Source organism: Hydra viridissima, unplaced genomic scaffold (genome assembly GCF_058129835.1).
Source record: "Hydra viridissima isolate aposymbiotic clone 2 unplaced genomic scaffold, HvirCarnegie_v1 scaffold_2, whole genome shotgun sequence".
NCBI lineage: Eukaryota > Metazoa > Cnidaria > Hydrozoa > Anthoathecata > Hydridae > Hydra > Hydra viridissima.
This window is the reverse complement of record NW_028324301.1, coordinates 19,844,858-19,864,467: the sequence shown is the minus strand read 5'-3', so window position 1 is coordinate 19,864,467 and position 19,610 is coordinate 19,844,858. Positions and strand designations below refer to the sequence as shown.

The window sequence follows — 19,610 nt, the reverse complement described above, 5'->3', positions numbered from 1 at the left end:
AAATTTTAATTGAATTAACTGTTTTCTTTTTCATGCTATTAAACACGTGTGTCCACTTAGTGTTTCGGCTGTCTCGCACTATTCATCGTTCGAATAAATAATAAGTTCGAGTCTAGGGAAAGATAAAACTTATGCTTATAATTCCTTTCGTTTTTTTCCTCACACTATTAAACGATAGAGAAAAAAAATTACTGACAACATGATCTCTGAGCATGTGACTTGATAAAAGAATTACAATTCCGTATTTTTAAACTACATGCAACTTAAATATTCTTTGAGTAAACGTGAAGACAGTTTGCATCATAAAAGATTACAAATAACATTTTTCTATATATAATGTCTTATTTTATAATAACCGAAAAATCATATTTACATGCTTATACTTAAAGCAAAAAAAAAAAAGATTACTCTTCACAGGTTATAGATCTCCTCTTTGAACTCGGCGTGATCATTAGGATTAACTATCATTGCTTCCCAACAAGAAAGCAACTTATTTTCAACGGTTGCTTTCATATATGGTCCTAATACAACTTGTCCGAGGCTTTTTTGATTGAATAAGTTTTTTTCAAACAACTCCAACAAAATGCTCGAGTTTTGTATACTGTCGTTATTTTTCGGAAGAAGAAAACTGATTTTCCTGGAGAAATTACCTTCTCCGATCTCGGCCAACTTTTGAGTTGAATAGCTAATGTTACCAATAAAAAGCGTCGCTCTTAAAAAGCATTCTAAAGTAAAATCCAATAAAAAGTATTAATACGCAAAATAAATTACAGACAAAATACTTGCGCACACACATTTATGAATCTAGGGTGGAATGCAAGAATTGAACTTCAAATTTGAAGTTGAACTTCAAACCTTAAAGGCGACTTGAAGTGCGACTTGAGCGAATGCATAAAGCGAACTTCAACTCAAGTCAGACTTGAAATTCGCTAAAAATAGACCGCTATTCATGTCTGACTTGACAAAGTCGAACTTGACTTAAATTCGGTTCTTGCATTCCACCCTTATAATGTATTATTAAATCATCAGTAACTGCTCTCTTTGAGGATTTCAGTAAGTACTTAATTAAAAATCATTGAAGGATCAATTTTATAAACTGCAGATCTAAAAATTTTTAGTGAAAAATGCCTCAGTCTATTTTTTTCCTTCCAACCCCATTTAAAATCAATATCTATATAACGCTATTTATATATGGTAAATCAGAGGGTTATAATAATTTAGCATATTAATTATTTGCGTTGATCTTCTTCGTAAAAACAGGCGTCTGAGAGCCCTGCGTATAAATAATATTAAAAAAAGATTGTATTATTTACGTTAAATATTGTCCTAACGTTACATTCTTGAGGCAGTTTCGTTATAATTGCAGGCAGTATATGCTCATTTAATCAATAGCTAGCATGTGGAGACAAGATAGTGATACAAAAGATTTAAAATGACGCCGCCGGATGAAGTTATCTTCTATAAGTATATAACCTCATTCGACGTCAATCGCCTTTGTAATTTGTAAAAAAGATATTTTAAATAAAGCCTAATAAATTACTCATTAACATTGTAAACAAGATAAGCAAACCTTTTTTGTTCGCTCCGATGTCAGAAATAGATGACAGAATGACATGAAGAAAATTGTAATTTTTTTCCCATAGCAAAGAGCCGGCTATTGTGCCCGATTTATTTAATTGAAACTAAATATAACAGTTAACGTTTGCATTTTGCGTTTTTTGAGTTATGAATGAAAAGAAAGCACCAAAAAGCAAAGTTAAATAAGAAATATTCATGAAAAAAAAAAAAAAAAAAAAAAAAACAGATTTAAATAAAGACTAATCAAAATAAATAAGATAAGAAATATGTAAAATAAATGATAAAGTAATTACTCGAGTTACCTGCTTAAAAGGGAAGAATGATTGATTTATTTCTACTGTTTCTGTGGATTTAAGAATTTCTTTCAAAGGCACATAAACGTAACCTATCGCAAGTTGCTCAATATTTTTCAACGCATCGAGTAAAATGAGCCGAAAATATTTTTGTTTTTTGTTTTTTATAGGTACTTCAATAGGCTGGTAAAGTTCCAGCTTTATTAAGTTGCTATTACTGTTTATGGTTCTTCGAAGACTTTTTTTCGTTTTAGGATGAAATTCAAACTCTAAATAAACATTAAAATCGCTGGGTTTGGGTTCGTTCTGGATCAAAAACTTCGGTTTCCAGTTTATTTGTAATCTTCGAAGCTCAATGAGAATAGAGTTTTCATCTTTGATGTATTGCGTGACACACTGTATTTCTCCCAAAGAGTTTGAATTAGATTTATCATTATTAACAAACTCGTGGTGTACTTCAAATTGCTTATAAAGATCTAAGTCAAATTCTCCAAATACAGTACTTGTTTTTCTCCCGTCATGCGGCTGGTTAATATTTTCTGGAAGAGTGCTTGATCTAGTCCTTTGTAAATTCCTCACTGAGTTTGTAGCTAAACTTAAAAGGTTTTTTTAGTTACAACTTCGCTAAAGCAACAAGCTGCAAGGCTTGCGACGATTACATCTCTTTTCACATACCTATCTTAAATAAATGTTTACATATATCTTACATTTAATCACAAATGATGGGCTCAGTAAACTTAATACAACTAAAATACCTGGGCTGTTCTCCGCACTGCTTTCTCTTCGAAAGTTTAGAGAAAGATCAAAATTCTGCATTTTTGATTTCTTCTTGTTCACAATTTTGTGATTTTTTTCTTTAATCTGAAAATAATCTAACATCAAAGTCTACAGCAATCTTCATGTTACAACATTAAAAATGATAGAAATTTCCATTCCAAAATGACGTAGCATAAAGATAGAATCTTAAAGGTGTTCATGAAAAATGATGTGCAACGATATTTACCGCCGGTATTTGAAAACGATACGACTTAATATCGATAGAAATCTGTGGTTGTATCTTAAAGTACGCCGTAATTGATAAATTTTCTATTAGCATTCTCTTTTTTTGAAAAAAAAAACAAACTAATCTAACATAATTGTATTTATTAGATACGAATGATGCTTTTGTTACTTTTGATTTGTAAGATGATGATGATGATGGTGATGATGAGGAGGAGGATGGTAATTATAATTTTTTTTTATGTAGCATTTTGTTTAATAACAAAAAATTAAACAGAAATAGTAAAAGGAAAAAAAAACATGAAAGATAAATATTTCACTGGTACCTCATTTGAAAGTCCTTTGATCGTTCGTATGAAGCAGTTTTACTATCAATTAAGCTGTCACAGCTCTTTATCATCCTTACAATAAGTGTTTTTTTTTAACTTATTAATAGCATCATTATTATGTTAGTTCTTTTACTTTTTTCAAAACAAAATAACATTGAGTCATCACTAAGTTACGTGTGGGTAGAAAGATAATGCGACAAGCAAATTTACCGATTAAGAGTTATCATTCAAAGACTCCTATTTTATTTTTTTTTTCTTTTACACTTTCAAAAAAACAACAAAAACAAAATTAGTAGAGCATAGGTTCTAAAGAGGGTAAAGGAAGAATACTGCTTACTTTACTGCTAAAATATAAAATGACTAAAATTGGTCAAGAATTTTTTAATCCGTTTCATAAAAAGAACTTTTTAATGAACTTTCAATTATCTTCAAATTTTCGATTATAAGTCATTAAAATTGTGAAGATGTCATACAAGTAAATATAGAAAGTGATGAATGTGGAATTACAATGTTTACATGTTTTAGAAGTTAAAAAAAGTTCGTATTGGCTTTTCTTATTTAGCGCACTCATTATTTTCTTTAAAATATTTTTCCCTCGCAAGCGATATTAAAAGAAAAATTAGATTCTTTTTGAATTTATTGGGAAAAATATATTTTGTAAAGCACTATAAATTAGTCAACAGTTAATTCTGAGTTAAGAAAGCTAATATATTTATAGTCTCCATAATTGACTATTTTGGTTTCATTAAAAGTTCTGTGTTTAACTAATTTAACTCTGAGTTTTTATACTGAATCTCTTATTAATGCTCTTGCATATATATATATATACATATATATATATATATATATATATATATATATATATATATATATATATATATATATATATATATATATATATATATATATATATATATATATATATATATATATATATATATATATATATGTAAAAAAAAAAAAAAGATTGATTTGAAAGACGGTTGAATTTACAAAATAAGACAGTTGAAAATACAAAAAAAGAGATGAACTTCAATACAATATATATCTTGCAGTTTGCGTTTCTGCTTGCATTTTTTAGTAATGAGGAAAAAAACAAGGGAAGAGTAAAGTGTTGAACCGGATCGTAGCAAAATCAGTAAATTGGAATGAAACTTCGAATCTGACTACTTTATTTTTGAAGACGTATCAAAAAATTATTACAATCTTATGCTTTAATTTATTGACCGCTCGTTCTACCTTACATGGCTTCTTCACTGAAGCCGTCATCGTTATTGAAAATATTAAGCTTGATTAACTTCTTAACTGTTTTTAGATTTTCGAATTTCCTGTTGATAGTTTGAACAATAGTGCTAAGAAGGCTTTTACAGTTTTTAAATTTGAGGCCCTAACATCAATGAAATACCCTAACAAAAATCTTTTTAAAGGGTGATAGTACATACCAAAAGAAGTCCATTAAGAGTGATTATAAAATCTTGGATTAAAATCAAAAAGTATCTTGAAGTTTATTTTATTGAACTCTTAATATAAGTAAATAAGATCTTTTTTTTTTGGGCACAAAACTTGGTCTACACCTAAATGCGATAAAACAAGATTTGTAGTACATAAAATAGAAAATATTTATTTTATTTTTTTAAAAATAGCGTTTTTTGCGCGATATGAGAGATTCATGGTAAAAAAAAAATCGAACTTTCGAAAATATATAGATAAACAAATTTTTGTTCCGGGAAAAGCTATCAACATTTTTTATGATTTTCATAAAAAAGCATCTTGTTTTAAAACTTGTATCCAATGATTTAACAATGCCTACATTTGCCGAAACATACGAAGAGTGTAGAAAATCAGTTTGTATTTTCAGCATGAAGAAAGGTGACTAAGAATTGCATGAAACCTACAAGGCGAAAATTTTGCAACTAGTTCAGAAAGACGTCGACTTCAATGATGAGTGAGTGCCACTAGCAACATGTCTTTCCTGGAGAACTAATTTTTCGAATCTCTATGATGTTAAAACAAAAGTTGTGTCTCAACTTTACAACTTTGAGACAACTACAATCATAGCTCTTACGTATTTTTCTACTTCTTGAGCTCAAGACTAAGAACCAAAACTTATACAATAAATCTCATACACTTCTAAAAAACTTTGCACTAAATGCCTGTCAACTATTGGCCGTAGAATTCCTTACTACTGGACTCCTGGAACTCGCACTGAAACCTAAGAAGAATGGCTGCTGCAAATCCCATTGAAGCAGACCAAATAGCAATAACAGTTTTGGCATCAAAAAAGATGCATCTCCGATTGGTACAATTAGGTTTATTTAACCTTGTGGAAAACTCTTCCCCTTGAGAAAAGGTATTTCAATTTAATTTTTAATCAATTTTTTTATTAATGAAAAATAATACACTGCAAACTTTTGTAGCAATTAGGTAATCAAATGAATATTTAGTTCTTAACAAAACCCTCATTAGCACAACAGCTGTTTAAAGAACTACTAACAGCGGAAAATATGATACACATTCAGCAGAATATTGGGCTCTAAAACTACGAGATGAGAAAACTAGAATCAACCCTGAATTAAATCAGTCCAGTCAGATAGGTGGAATCAAAATTTTTGCAAAAAGTTATTCAAGTAGGTAAAACGATTACTGATCACTTCACTACAAGCCGCATCACGTTAGCAGAAAACAATCAGAAGTACAATGTTGTTCGAAATAAAAGTCTAAACAGTATAAGTGATGTCTTCTTGGCTTCCAGAAAATTAAGAAAAGACTTCACTGGTCAATAGGAGATTTGTCTAAGGTCATTTTTTATGAATCAAACTTTTAGGTAGTTGATAGTAAATTAAGATTTATCGTTTAAAGATAAGCTTTAGAGAAATGTAAGGAAAGATTTTGTGTACCAAGAGTACAAGGCGGTGACGGCGCGATAGGTATATTGGCATGCATTTCTTGTAATTACACTGGGTAATTATCAGGGAGAATTAACCAGTATAATTACAAAGAGACCTTGGAAAATAAACTTTTAGATGCTGCTAGATCATTTTTTGGAAAGCGCAAAAATTGGATTTTCCAACAGGACGGCGCAACGGTACATACTGCCAGCTTGGCGAAAGAGTGGTTTCAACTTCAAGTCATCAGTTTTAAGATTGGGGTTTGATAGAGGGTCATTTCTGAAAGTCAGTTTCATTCACATTGTGGTAGATAAAAATGAAACACCACTACAAAACCCAGTGCAGAAAACAATTAAGTTGATATCTCCTCAACCCCCAAAAAACGATAAGTTTTAGACAGCAAATATTGTTCGTACTTTCACAAATCACTCCAGAGAACTATCACAAAGTGAAAGTTATTTTTGACTTGATTCAACTGCAAGAAAAATACCACACAGATTCATTGGTCTTTTTTATGCAACCTAAAGCTAGCAAACAATCTTTAAGGTATTCATTCTTACAACAGTAAACACCCATGTTGCTGATGTGATGCTTCATCCTCAAACCTCTAAAGCTGTTATCAAGCTGGAACTTTTGGTGCAATTAGGAGGCAACATTCTGCATTCATCAGTGCAGGAGGGGATACCAGGAAGTCATAGGAGTTCACAAATATGATTCACTTGCCATTGATTGAGTTTTCAAATGAAAGTTTTCATTGGAACTCCATTTGCTACTGGGAGTAGTGAACCACTTGTTTGAAAATTTCTGTAAACTTTAACCAGACGACAAGGAATGGGTATCAGCTCTTCATATTCATATTCAGACCTATCTTGGAGGAAACTACAATGGGAATGACTGCATGAAGCTCTTGAGAGGTTTGAACCTATTGCAAAAGCTTGCTGCATGCAAAAAATAGAACGAAAATAGATTCGTTCAATGATAATTTTAGATTCAGTTTTTATTCAGTAAAATTAATTACATTCAAACTAAATAATTATTACATTCGAACAATATTTGAATAGTTATATAATAATAGTTATATATCAAAAAATTCGATTTGTTTTAGCGAAGCCCATGGCTCCATCCAAACATTTGCAATTTTTAAGGATGTTGTCGCTTCATACTTTGGCAATCTTTTAAATTTAAATAATTAATCCAAGATTTTAAATTTAAAAAAAAACTACCTTAGTCTTCCAGTTTCAGTTACACCAAAAATGCATGCAGTATTTCTTCATGTCCCACAGTTTATTGACAGAAAGAAAACTGGTCTGGATCTCTTCAGTAGCAATAGTCTCTTTAAGCAAGCAACAGAGGCTCTGCATTTATAATTCAAAGTTCATTGGGAGAGATTCAAATGTAATTTATTACAGCCAGATTATGCAAATCAACTTCTGAACCATCAGTTTTACCATCAGTAGATATACTACATGCAGATTTTATAAATTATTAGACAGACAGGGTATTGCTCGCACCCATCTGTATCACATTTCTTATTATTTTTTCAAATATATTTGAATTTACGTAGGGCATAAAAATTTAGTTTCACACTTTTTAAATTAATTTAAATGTATAAAAAAAAGTTGTTGAACCTTTTAGACCGATTCATCAATTGCCCAGAAAACTGTGTTCAGTTTTGGACGACAAACAGAAAACTGTGTTCAGTTAACTGCCCAGAAAACTGTGTTCAGTTATGGACGACAAACAGAAACTTATATCTAATAGACACTCAACATAGTCAGCTCGAGTCTTGGAGAAATGTTGCCACGACAATGTGTTCTTTGCGCACTGTCTTCGTTTTTTAACTGGAGGTTCTATACATTTATTATGCGTTACCTCAAGAATAATATCAGGAGATGTTGATTCTGATGAGGTAAAAATATACGGTGAGTTATCTTGCAGCACAGTTTATCTGCAGATCAACATTAACTTATTTTCATTTTGATGTTAGTTCTCACTCTTTAATATATTGAATGATCGAATCGAATCGAATGATAACCCCGCAAAAGTCCATTCAGGTAGCCAAATAATCGAACTTTAATTATGTAGCAACACGGCATTCGCCTGTTGTTTAATAGACTTTTGAGTAACGCTGTAAAAATTAAAATTCACGTTGATATTCAATTTTATTTGGTGGTACCGCGTAGTCAACGGAATACCGCGGTACCACCAAGACTACAAAAAGACAATAACAACGCAAAAACCTTTTAAAACCTCCCACATAAAATGCAATTTTTTAGACTTTGTTTTCATGTTTAATCCTTATGATAGACCAAACTTAATCTTAAATCCAGTCTTAAATCTAGATCAAACCATTTCACTATTAAACTATTTGAAGTAACTCAACTATAACCGCCGTTTAATTATGTATTAAACTGTTTTTTATGAAAACAGCTCAGAAAAAAATCTAATTGTTCTTTATAAATTACGGTACCTCTATGGGAGAGAGCATTTTTCTCCAGTGCATATAAAGCTAAATTTATTTTTTATAAAAACTATGCACTTGATTGAAGGATTACCCCAAATATAAGGAGAATTAGTCAGAAATATTGAAAAAAAAAATCAATTTTTGTTTAAAAAGTTGCAATGCATGTATATGTTATTGAATTAATCAAACAGATGTTTGTATACCTTATATCCTATGCATCTATAAGTTTGTTCTAAAAACATATTTTGCATTTATTTTTTCTTATATTTATTTTTTTGTCATGTTTTTCATATTTTCCATTTGTTTTTTTTTTTTTTTATATTTCTTATTTTTATATTTTACATGTATTTTTGCTTATACTTACATATTAACCTAAGGTTTTTGAAAATTTTGCAGCCATGGAAAAAATATTGATACTTACTTTATGCAGCGGGTTTATAAATTTAATTTTTTGCATTAAACGTTACGATCCTTCCTGGGAGTCTTTGGATAAACATGTTGCACCATCTTGGTATGATGAGGGAAAAATTGGAATTTTCATGCATTGGGGATTATATTCTGTTCCAAGCTTTGGAACACCAACTGCTGGAAGTGAATGGTTGTGGAGAAGATGGACTTGTAAGTTCATAGGTTATCAGGGTTTAACTTTTTGAGAAATTTTTAATGCTACTAAAGTTAACAAATTTTACATTGAAAAAGTATGTAAGTTATCATTAGCAGCATCACATAAAAACATTGTTACAGTAATGATGGAAAATTGATGTATCAATTGCAATGTTGATATGATTTAATATTTCATTTTATGAAACAAATTATTTTTGAACTGACTCAACTGTTTAACCCTTTTCCTTTTTCCTATGATCTGCAGCAAAAGAAAAAGAAGCTGAGGATTTCATGAATGCTAATTATCCACCTAACTTTCGTTACCAAGATTTTGCTCCACAATGGAAAGCTGAATTTTTTAATCCAACTGAATGGGCAGATTTAGTAGAAAAATCTGGAGCAAAGTATTTTTATAAATTTTTGATATATTTTTTATTTTTAGCTTTATTCAAAAAGTAAACAGCCAAAAAACTTATTTTTTTGATATAGCACTTAAGTAATACAAACAGGTTATATTAATAAAAAAAGCATCACAGTTATATATAGTAATCATAGTAGTGAGTATCCTAATTTAAACCATCATTAATAAGATGATAAATACTGCTTGCAGCTAATTACAGTAAGCATAAATGTTAATGGCTTAAGGATGCAGTGCAATATACTAATTATACTTTTTAGCTACAATTACATAGACTATTTACATTTTTTCATTTTTTGCTTTAGATATTTTGTAATTACAAGCAAGCATCATGAAGGCTTTACATTATGGCAATCTAATGTTAGCTGGAATTGGAATTCTGTTGATTGTGGTCCTCATCGTGATTTGATTGGTAGTATTAACTACTTTATTTGTATTTTTAATGACAAAATTTAACATATAAATTAAAAATTTCATAAAAGTACTGTATTTAGTATAATCATATAAACCTTTTCTTTGTCATACTAGATTTGGTTTCTAAAAAGTCTTTAGTAAATCCTATCTCTTTAGTAAATTTATCTATATTTTTTAGAAATGTGGAAAATAGAGCTCCCCTTAGAAATGGCAAATAGTTTAATAAAAAAATTTCATAAAACTTTAGGCTCACATATTCTAAAATCTGAACCTAGTTATACCTAGTATGCACTGAATGAAGAAACAAAAGTAGACAGGACTGGAAATAATTTTTTAGCAGGTTGAACATGTTTGAAATAAAGTAAAACCTTTTGGCTTAAGTTATTTTTTTTTAAAAAAATTGTGTATATAGTGAAATAGAGTGAGATAGAGCGTGAAATAGAGTGAAATAGCAATTGAACTAGTGTGAGAGAGAATAACAAACCTAATCAGGCCATCAAACTAATAATATTGATAATGCTGTTTGTTTTTTTAGTGAGGTAGTTTATTATTGATTATTATTTTAGGGCATTTGATTAAAAGAATTTTATTTAAAATATCAATAACTGTTATCTGCATAACACAAACATGTTTACACAGCGCAAACTAGATTGTCTGAGAACAAAGTTCATTATGTAATTAAAGTAAATGTTTGGAGAGATGAAAAGTTGTTCATTTTATAAGTTTTATGGTTTATAGAGGAGTTCATTTCTCCAGTTTACTTGCAGCATGAAAGTTGCTGCTGATTAATCTGGCTCTGAGATTATCAGACCACAATTTACAGAAATTTGTCAGACACCATGACTTTTTTTATGTCAGGTGAATAAACAAGCTTTTTATTTAACTGATATCTGAACAGTCTCTGAAGCATGCAAACACTAACAAAATTTTAGAACCCCAATCCCTGTATACCCAGAAAAATAGGCTAAAGCAACTAATGATTAACTTTCCTTAAATGCTATCAAAGAGACTGGAAACAAGCTTTTAAATTTGTCTTTTATAAATTATTATCTAAATTGTTAAGTAAATTGTGAAAATAAAAAGTTCCTGTGTACAGCACTAACATCCTTCCCTCTTTAGCATGTTTTTTTATTCAGATAATAGTAATGAAAATACTACTAACACTAAAATACACTAAATACTCAAACAGCACTAAAGTATCACTAAATATAAATGACTTAATGAAAAATAAGTGAGAATAAAATTATTGCTCTATTGTCTCTTGGGAAAACAGTTTACACAAGGTTTGCGCAGAAGTGCCCCACAAAGATTGCCACCCTGGAACAACTAGGAGCAAAATGGAGCAGTATTTTACTCATAGGTGCTTTAACACAGAACAAAATACCTATGCTTGCTTAATACTTTATCAATGTGCCAATATGCTTCTTAAAAAGCATTTCAAAGCAATAACATGGTTGTTATAAAATTGCTGTGTTTGGGCAAACTTTGGGGAAAATTACCAAACCTAAATGTTCTACAAGTTTACCAAATGCTCAGTTTTGTTGAGCTTTTTTATAGTTGTATCTTTTTATGGATGATTCATATTTCAAAACAAAACATCAAAAGGTTAAGCAGGTGCAATCAAAGGTAATGGGCTTTGTGAGTAATGGTCTATTGTATATTTTATTTTGTTTGTGCATAGTAACAATATCACAATCAAGTTAAATGATCAAAGAACAGATAAAATGATAAATCATTGAATTATATAAAGCATATAATTTTTTTCAAATATTGAAGTTCTAAATGTCGCAATACTAAAGTATTTCATATTATTTTCATAGCAATTTATTAGATGAAATAAAAGATAAAGTTAAATATATTGTGAATATTGAACTCTATTGTTTGTTATTTTTGACACAATTATTTTTTGAATAGTTTTGTGGAAGATTTTAAATTTAATAATTTCAAATTCATTTTTACAGATGAATTAGCAACTGCATTTCGTAAAAGTTCTAAAGTACACTTTGGGATGTATTACTCTTTGTTTGAGTGGTTTCATCCGCTCTTCCTGTTAGATCAAGCTAATGGGTTTAAAACACAAGAATATGTCAAGGTCTTTATGTATTTATATATATATTTTTATGTGTTTCTTTTTTAAAGAGTAGTAATAAAGATCCTGTTTGTCCATATCTATTTTGAATTGAGAGATAAAAATATTAGGGTGTTCTTTTTTTAAAGTGTATTTTGAATCTTTGCTGCATTTAGTTTGTAGTAAAACCTCAATTGTATGACCTTGTTAATAAATACAAGCCCGAATACATTTGGTCAGATGGAGATCCAGCTTCTTCACAGTATTGGGAATCAGAAGAATTTATTGCTTGGTTGTACAATGATAGGTATATTATAAAACCTATTTAAAGTGGAAGAATTGGGTTTTAAATTTTAGTAAAAATTTTAGGTTAAAATTTATTTAACTTAAATTTAAAGATACAACATAGGTCTAAGTTTGGACTTCAGTAAAAAATTTGTACGCTTTAAATAAAGTTGGTATTTCAGTTAACTTTTTGATACAAATTTGTGACTTCTCATTTGGCTTTTAAAAATTGACTTTGCTATTATTATTCATTATTGCATCCAGTTCTATTTGGCTTTGGTAAGATTTAATTACTAAAACTCACCAAAGCAAATTTTTGTTAATGAGAATTTCTTATATTGGATTAATGTTACCCAGGCTTTTGAAAAAGAAATTTGTGAAATTTTATAAAGTAAATTTATAAGGCAACTGCAGTGAGAATATTAGAACATTTATTCTATTTTAATCCTGCAACAAAAAAATTTCATGGAATTTTAGACAATTTAAGAATTTTAATCAATTTTTTGTTTCTTTTTTTTTTTAATCAATTTGGTAAATAGACTCAAATGCAAAGTGATGTTATTATGCATACACATTAATTTATGTATTACAAGACATTCCTGACAACTGTGTCATTCACAAGTATACTGAGGTAACGTTGCATTAGATATAAACAATCATTAAATGCTTAAAAGTCAGCTGAAGTAAAGACTTTTTTTATAGTTCAGTTAAATGGTGGAATATGGAAAAATTTATTATCAAATTTTGCTATGATTTCTAATTTGACGGTTTCAACTTGAGTACAAAAATGCTTTAAAAAATTTTGTTATAGTCCTGTGCGTGATAACATACTTGTCAATGATCGTTGGGGCCCAGAAGCTTGGTGTAAACATGGTGATGTGAAAAATTGTGCTGATAGATTCGTTCCTGGTTAGCTTATTTTTTTGAATGTAATAGTTGTCTATGTAGGCACAATTTTTATTCCTATCCATTTAAAAGTAGATAACAATTTATTAAAATAAATTTTGTTAGGAAAAAAACTAGATTTCAAATGGGAAAATGCAATGACATTAGACAAACGTTCTTGGGGAAATCGTAGGAATACAAACATAGCAGATTATATGACGATGGAAGAGCTGTTGTCAATTTTAGCTGAAACTATCAGGTATGTGTTACACTAATTTCTAGATTTTTTGGAAATGTTTTTCAGCCTTTTTCTTTTCTGGCTTATTTTTCATTCCAATTTAGTTATGGTGGAAACTTGTTGATTAATGTTGGACCAACTTCAGATGGAAGAATAGAACCAATTTTTCAAGAACGCTTAACACAACTCGGTTCTTGGTTACAAGTGAATGGAATGGCAGTGTATTCAACATCTATCTGGAAATTTCAAAATGATACAGAATCTAAAAAAATCTGGTAAGTTAGAAATTCACATAGAAATATTTTATCATGGATATATAGTATATTATCCTCAGTATGTGGTAATACAACTGCCGGATTATTATAACATAATAGATATACATAATATATTGAAGTAAGGGATTTATTATAACATGATATACATATTGATACATATTATATATATACATATTGTATTGCAAAAAGGGTTTTACTTTGTTTAATGTTCAAAATCTTTTCTATTATTAAAAAAATCTCACCTGAACGAATCAAAAAATAAAAAAGTTAAGTAACATCAAAAAATTAACAATGAATATAATGTATAAATTAAGAATGAAAATGAGTTTAATTTATTACAATAGCAAATAATTTGCAATTAATAGCAAAGTTTGCAATTAGTAACAATAAAATAACTCAATAGACTTGTTGTGGATCTTTAAACAAAATTTTCGTTGGTGAATACTGTTGGTGCGTAATTGTATGTTTTTTTAGCGATTTTTTTTTTCAGCTTATATTTTAAACAAGTAAGTTAAATTTTGTTTTTTAAAAATCAACAGTTGTCATTTAGTCGGTTAGTATTTAGTCGGTTATGTCATTTAGTCGGTTAGTATTTAGTTGTTTAAATATAGGTATACAACTGACAAGGAAAACGTATATGCGATCATTTTGGAGATACCAGAAGATGGGAAGTTAACTTTGCATCAGCCTATACCAAAATCTACCTCTAAGATCTTCATGCTAGGCAGTTCTGTGTCATTGCCATGGATAGGTAAACCCGGTCAGTCAGGTGTAATTGTGGATCTTTCTGGATTGAGACCATTGCCCTGTGAATGGGCGTGGTCTCTTGTCTTGATAGACTTTGAATAAATCGGAATGGTGATTTCATTTATGAAGACTTTTTTTTATAGCTAGTTTTTAAAAATTTTTAATGTAATTATTTTATACTGTTTATTTTATAATGTTTTTAAATGCAGTTTTTTGTTATTAGTAATGTAAAAAAAAACACTTTGTGTAAATGTAGCTAAATTCTAATTATTATTATTATTATTTTGTTTTCAAATTAAAAAAAAAAATCACTTCTTTAAAATGATTTTAAAATCTTTTATTTTTAAAATACTTATTAAGATTTTCAGAAAGCTCTGTAACTTTAATGTTTGCTGCTTGTTTTTAATCGAATTGTAATAAAGCTTGAGATTGATAAAAAAATCTTCGATAGACGTATCGATATATATACTTCGATATACGTATCGAAAATTCTCTCGAAACATATTACAATTTAAACCAACGATTGAGATCACAATTTAAATCAGAAATAAAAACAAAAACCTGGTTCAATCCCAAAAGTTCATTAAATTTAAGGTTCCATCTTCTTACGAATCTTATCAAAATAATTTGTTACTTTTCGTATGAACCTGGGTTCAAACAAAAAAAAATCAAAATTTCGGTAACTTTTGAATTTCATGTAAAGAGAATGACTTCTCGAAAAGACACAGATATTTACATTTGTTAAAAATGATCTTTTCATGAAAAACAATTCTATTTACATAAATGTTCCAACATTTCATGAAAAAAGAATTTAAAAAACTGGGATTTTTCGTAAAATATTGTGAGAGGGGAGAATTAAGTTAAAAACAATGATCGGAAAAGACGTATAAATAAATGATGAATATCGCAACCGAAAACAACCAAAAACTATAAAAAGCTCAAAAAAGGCTTGGAATATAGATTCGTACGAAAGCGTAAGAGCCTTGGTTCGAATGAAAGATTTCGAAAACGTACGAATCTGGGTACGAGTCGAATCCATTTTGGGATCGTACGAAAATATTTTTTTTAATCCAGATTCGAGGTTCGTTTACCGAAAGAACCGTCCGCTCCCTACTAATTTAACTGTATGACTAATTTGACAAAACAAATTTATTACCCTATACGCCATAAATACCCTAGATCGCTTGTTTAAATACTATTGTTTAACAGTATAATCTTTGTCATAGCTAAAGTCTATTGGTGGGAGAGCTAAGTAATTGTATAATTACTATTCATTCCAATATACAGTTTGGTATTTGTTTTGGGACGTGAAAAAAATTTCCTTTTAGTACAGTAATAACTTTCTACAACAACGCTTAACATTAGCATGGTATCACTTTTGTATTACTGATTTGAATGCTTGTTTTTAAAAAAGAACTTAATTTTTTTTATCACTTTGATTGCCAAACTTTGTATCATTTTGTAATACTTTGGGCAAGACAGTTTGTTATCAGTTAAGCACCGTTGCGTACCCGGGAAAAATGATAATCTAGACAAAAATATTTTACGACTAAAAATTGATCTTTGTTTGATAACTTCTCACTATATGGCGTCCTATATTGGCAGAAATAAAATAGCAATTAGAGAAGAAAAAAACAACAACAAATAACAAGTAAATAATTCCATATATTCAGTATGGATACAATTAAGTGAAAATTTGTTTAAAAACTAAACAATGTCAATGCTAAGGGATAATATTGTCTCCACTTTCATCTTGAATATCATTATTGATATCATCAACACGGTCCATCAACGTCGTTTTAAAAAAGTTTGGGATATTAAGCATTGCTATAACTTCGCGTGGGAAAGGCTTTCTATTTTTTCTTGGTGTTCGTCTCTTTGCAGAAATGACTGAATCAGATATTACAAGTGGCATATTCAGAACGTCTGTGTTCGTATTGGCTCTGAGGTTTTTCTGAAAAGAAAAAGTCTAACATTTTTGTAGGCTTTGTGACTTTTTTCTAAAACATCTTCTGATAATTGTTTAGCAGGCAAATGACAGAGACAATTGACAGAGCCTTGATAATGTCAGACCCGTGTACGAATATTTTATGTACAGTAGCACTCATTTTATACCAGTCTTAAACTTCGATCAACAACTTTGCGGTCATTAAGCAATAGTTTCTAAAATGATCTATTTTTATAAAATAGCTACTTGAAAGTGCGCATAAAGTATTAGAGAATCTTGACAATATTCTATTATCAAGCCCTGTTATTTCTGATACCTTGTCAGTGTTGTCAAAAAATTTGCGAATGATTGTAAAGAATACAAACTATACACCACAAATCTTAATTTCGTGTATATTTTCTATATATATTTTATTTTCCTATATAAATAGTTGTCGAATGCGTGCTTTTTGACTGAATGATAAACACATCATTATATGCATAGCAAATGCGTGACTAGAAATGTAGCCAACCATATGAGCCTCAAATTCTAACTTTGAAATGACCTAAAAAAGTCATTCATACAATGTACCGTATTGAAATACAAATAAGATCAGTTGATTAAAAAAAGGCTACAATACAGAAATGATGAAAGAAAGCAGAAAAGTTCAAGGAGAGTTAGAATTGGGAAAGTACAGGCTTTAGTTGTAATATATCACGAGAAACAGTTGAAGTCAGATAATGCTGACAATGATAAAGACAATAACTGTTCACCGAACATACAAAAGGTTTCTAAACTAAAGACCATAAATGCAGATCATATAGGTTTGTCAACATTAAGATTTGGTGAAGTAACAGAGTAGCTACATCAACAGGTATTGAAACAATAAAAGCAGCCAAGAATGAAGGTTTTGTTAAGGATAATGTTCCTGATACAAACCTGGCACTGGATCATAAGAAAATTGAGAGATCAAAGCATAGAGTTATGAAAACCTGCGAAAGTTCGATAATAGAAAAGATCTTACGAAAACCATTGTATATTGTGAAGATGGTAAGCCACACTAAAAGGAGATCTTAGAAGATCATTATTATATTTGTTCTGAATCTGGTAGAAGGTATTTGTTTCACTTCGTAAATAAACCAGAGGAAGAAGGAGATTAAACACCTGTTGACCCTTATTTGAAATTGGTGGAGATTCAACAAACCTTAATACAGGTATTCGTTCATTTAAATTGCTGTATTTTTATTTTGCATACAAAATCAAGTTTGCTAAGAATAACAAATTATATCAGGCTAGAAGGGTGGAATTATTCAATATTTAGAAAAGAAACTAGGAGTTCAGCTGATCTGGATTTTTTTGTACTTTACATACCAACAGGTTGCCAATTACGCATTTGTTAAAGAAGTCCCTCAGTTTAAAATTGTTGTAGAGGTAATTAATCTTGAGAATGAAGTTGTAAATTGATTCTCAACAGATCAGAAATATTTAAACAAAATATCTGCAGCAGTGGCATCAGGTATTTTCCCTGATGACATGAAAGAGATTCGAATTGGCCCACACAATCATGTCAAATAGATTTCTTAGAACTTGGTGCTCTGAGCATGAATTAGAGAAGCAGGATCTCAAGAACTTGTTAAAAGGAGTTGTTGGCAGAGTTTTCCATGAGAATTTATTCTGCTGCGTTGTTTGAAATTAAGACTTTATACTTAGTCTAGTATAAAAATACAAAACTATATACACATTTTGATATGTTTAATTAGATTTAAATAAATAGAAGACTAAGCACAGCTGGATTCAGGGTTCACTACATATCCTCAAGCAAATAGTCTTGGTGAGGAACCAAAACAAACTTGCATCGTATAGGTGTTTGTCTGCTTCTTTACCTGAAATGCACTCAGTAAAAGTATTTTTCAGACAAAGCTTTGTAGTACAGATAAAAAAGAATTGCAAGATTTGTAAAGCAGAAAATTTTCAAAGTGAGAAAAGATAAGAACATTAGAAAGAGAAAATGCGTGAAATGAAGAATACCAAGAATAAATCCTGAAGCTCGGACAAAGATCTAAAATCGAGATGAGATCTAAGCAATTAGAAAGCTAAGGAAATTAGTAAAAAAATTTTTACTTGTTGTCTAAAGAAGCAAGAAACAATTCAGTTTCTTGAGAACTTCACTGTCCATGGTCAATCTATTAGCGTTTCACTGTCCATGGTCAATCTATTAGCGTTTCACTGTCCATGGTCAATCTATTAGCGTTTCACTGTCCATGATCAATCTATTAGCGTTTCACTGCCCATGGTCAATCTATTAGCGTTTCACTGTCCATGGTCAATCTATTAGCGTTTCACTGTCCATGGTCAATCTATTAGCATTCAGTTTTAACAATTAGAACATTTTCACTGAAAATGTTGTAATTTTTTTAACTAAACACATTACTACGTGTCAACGATATATTTTACAAAATTGACATTAACTTAAATGCATAAAACCGTCATTTATGGTTCAATTTTAAATTGTTATTTTAGATTAGTTTTAGGATAATCGGAACAGTAACAAAATAGTTACAAAATTATGCGTAAAGCTTTAGATAAAATAAATCTTTATCCTATACTTTAGATAAAACTAATAGTTTTAGGCTGGAAATTACCTATCCAAACATTCAATGGCCACCCAAACCTCAATTCGAAAATTTTTAGAAGAAGGATCTACCCTAATATATACATACATCGTAGAATACAGAGATACTTTTATAGGTGCTTTTTTTTTTTTTTTAAAGTAGAAAAATCCTAAAATCAGTTTATAATAAAAAGTGTCTAACATTAAACTACAAAACGAAATAATATTTGAGAGTATTTTTTTAAAAAACAGGTCAATGAAGCTAACAAATCATACGATAGCTTCTTTTTTTTAATGTCTGAAATAGCATTTTGGTACTATCATTAGTGATCGACCGGAATTGGGTTTGGATCCGGTTTCCGGCTAAAATTACAACCGGAACCGAAATTCCGGTTTCGGGTATATAAGATTTCGGTTCCAGCCGGATTTCCGGTTCAAAATGCTACCGAAAATATATATTATAAAGCTTTATTTAGCATATTACCGTTATTATCATTTTGATAAAAATTATAGAAAAAAATTTTTAAATTAGTAGTTAAGCTTGAGAATAAAACTTGGCTTTATTTGAAAACTAATTAATTTTCTTGT

General features: G+C 29.7%; 2 protein-coding genes across 6 annotated transcripts; one reads left to right on the top strand and one right to left on the bottom strand.

The window, feature by feature from the left end:
* Positions 1-200: 200 nt before the first annotated feature.
* Positions 201-7,939, bottom strand: LOC145195492 (uncharacterized). 4 transcript variants are annotated; one of them, XM_090077496.1, is made up of 6 exons: positions 7,716-7,939; positions 7,311-7,549; positions 2,627-2,732; positions 1,881-2,461; positions 1,571-1,682; positions 201-725 (listed from the first exon to the last, which is right to left on the bottom strand). In XM_090077496.1, the coding sequence occupies exons 3-6, from the start codon at positions 2,685-2,687 to the stop codon at positions 412-414; spliced, it is 1,068 nt and encodes a 355-aa protein (XP_089933622.1). In that variant the 5' UTR covers positions 2,688-2,732; positions 7,311-7,549; positions 7,716-7,939; the 3' UTR covers positions 201-411. The 4 variants fall into 4 exon arrangements, with proteins under 4 accessions (XP_089933622.1, XP_089933621.1, XP_089933620.1 ...); XM_090077495.1 differs by lacking the exons at positions 7,311-7,549; positions 7,716-7,939 and adding an exon at positions 3,197-3,338 and having other exon boundaries at positions 2,627-2,743; XM_090077494.1 differs by lacking the exons at positions 7,311-7,549; positions 7,716-7,939 and adding an exon at positions 3,197-3,337.
* Positions 7,940-8,435: 496 nt separating this feature from the next.
* On the top strand, positions 8,436-14,751 carry LOC145185697 (alpha-L-fucosidase-like). Of its 2 annotated transcripts, XM_080061688.2 has the most exons (9): positions 8,436-9,169; positions 9,420-9,558; positions 9,878-9,984; positions 11,948-12,078; positions 12,231-12,361; positions 13,151-13,248; positions 13,351-13,483; positions 13,567-13,737; positions 14,349-14,751. In XM_080061688.2, exons 1-9 carry the CDS (start codon positions 8,950-8,952, stop codon positions 14,584-14,586), a joined length of 1,368 nt encoding a protein of 455 aa, XP_079917814.2. In that variant the 5' UTR covers positions 8,436-8,949; the 3' UTR covers positions 14,587-14,751. The 2 variants fall into 2 exon arrangements, with proteins under 2 accessions (XP_079917814.2, XP_089933618.1); XM_090077492.1 differs by lacking the exons at positions 13,351-13,483; positions 13,567-13,737; positions 14,349-14,751 and having other exon boundaries at positions 12,879-13,249.
* The last annotated feature ends 4,859 nt before the right edge of the window (positions 14,752-19,610 follow it).

Coding starts and splice junctions, on each gene's coding strand:
- LOC145195492 (XM_090077493.1), bottom strand. CDS start 2,750: ATGTTAGATTATTTTCAGATTAAAGAAAAAAATCACAAAATTGTGAAC. Junction 1,683..1,880: donor CATTCTTCCCTTTTAAGCAG/GTAACTCGAGTA, acceptor TGTTATATTTAG/TTTCAATTAAATAAATCGGG. Junction 726..1,570: donor CATCGGAGCGAACAAAAAAG/GTTTGCTTATCT, acceptor ATTTTACTTTAG/AATGCTTTTTAAGAGCGACG.
- LOC145185697 (XM_080061688.2), top strand. CDS start 8,950: ATGGAAAAAATATTGATACTTACTTTATGCAGCGGGTTTATAAATTTA. Junction 12,362..13,150: donor GCTTGGTTGTACAATGATAG/GTATATTATAAA, acceptor ATTTTGTTATAG/TCCTGTGCGTGATAACATAC. Junction 13,738..14,348: donor ACAGAATCTAAAAAAATCTG/GTAAGTTAGAAA, acceptor GTTTAAATATAG/GTATACAACTGACAAGGAAA.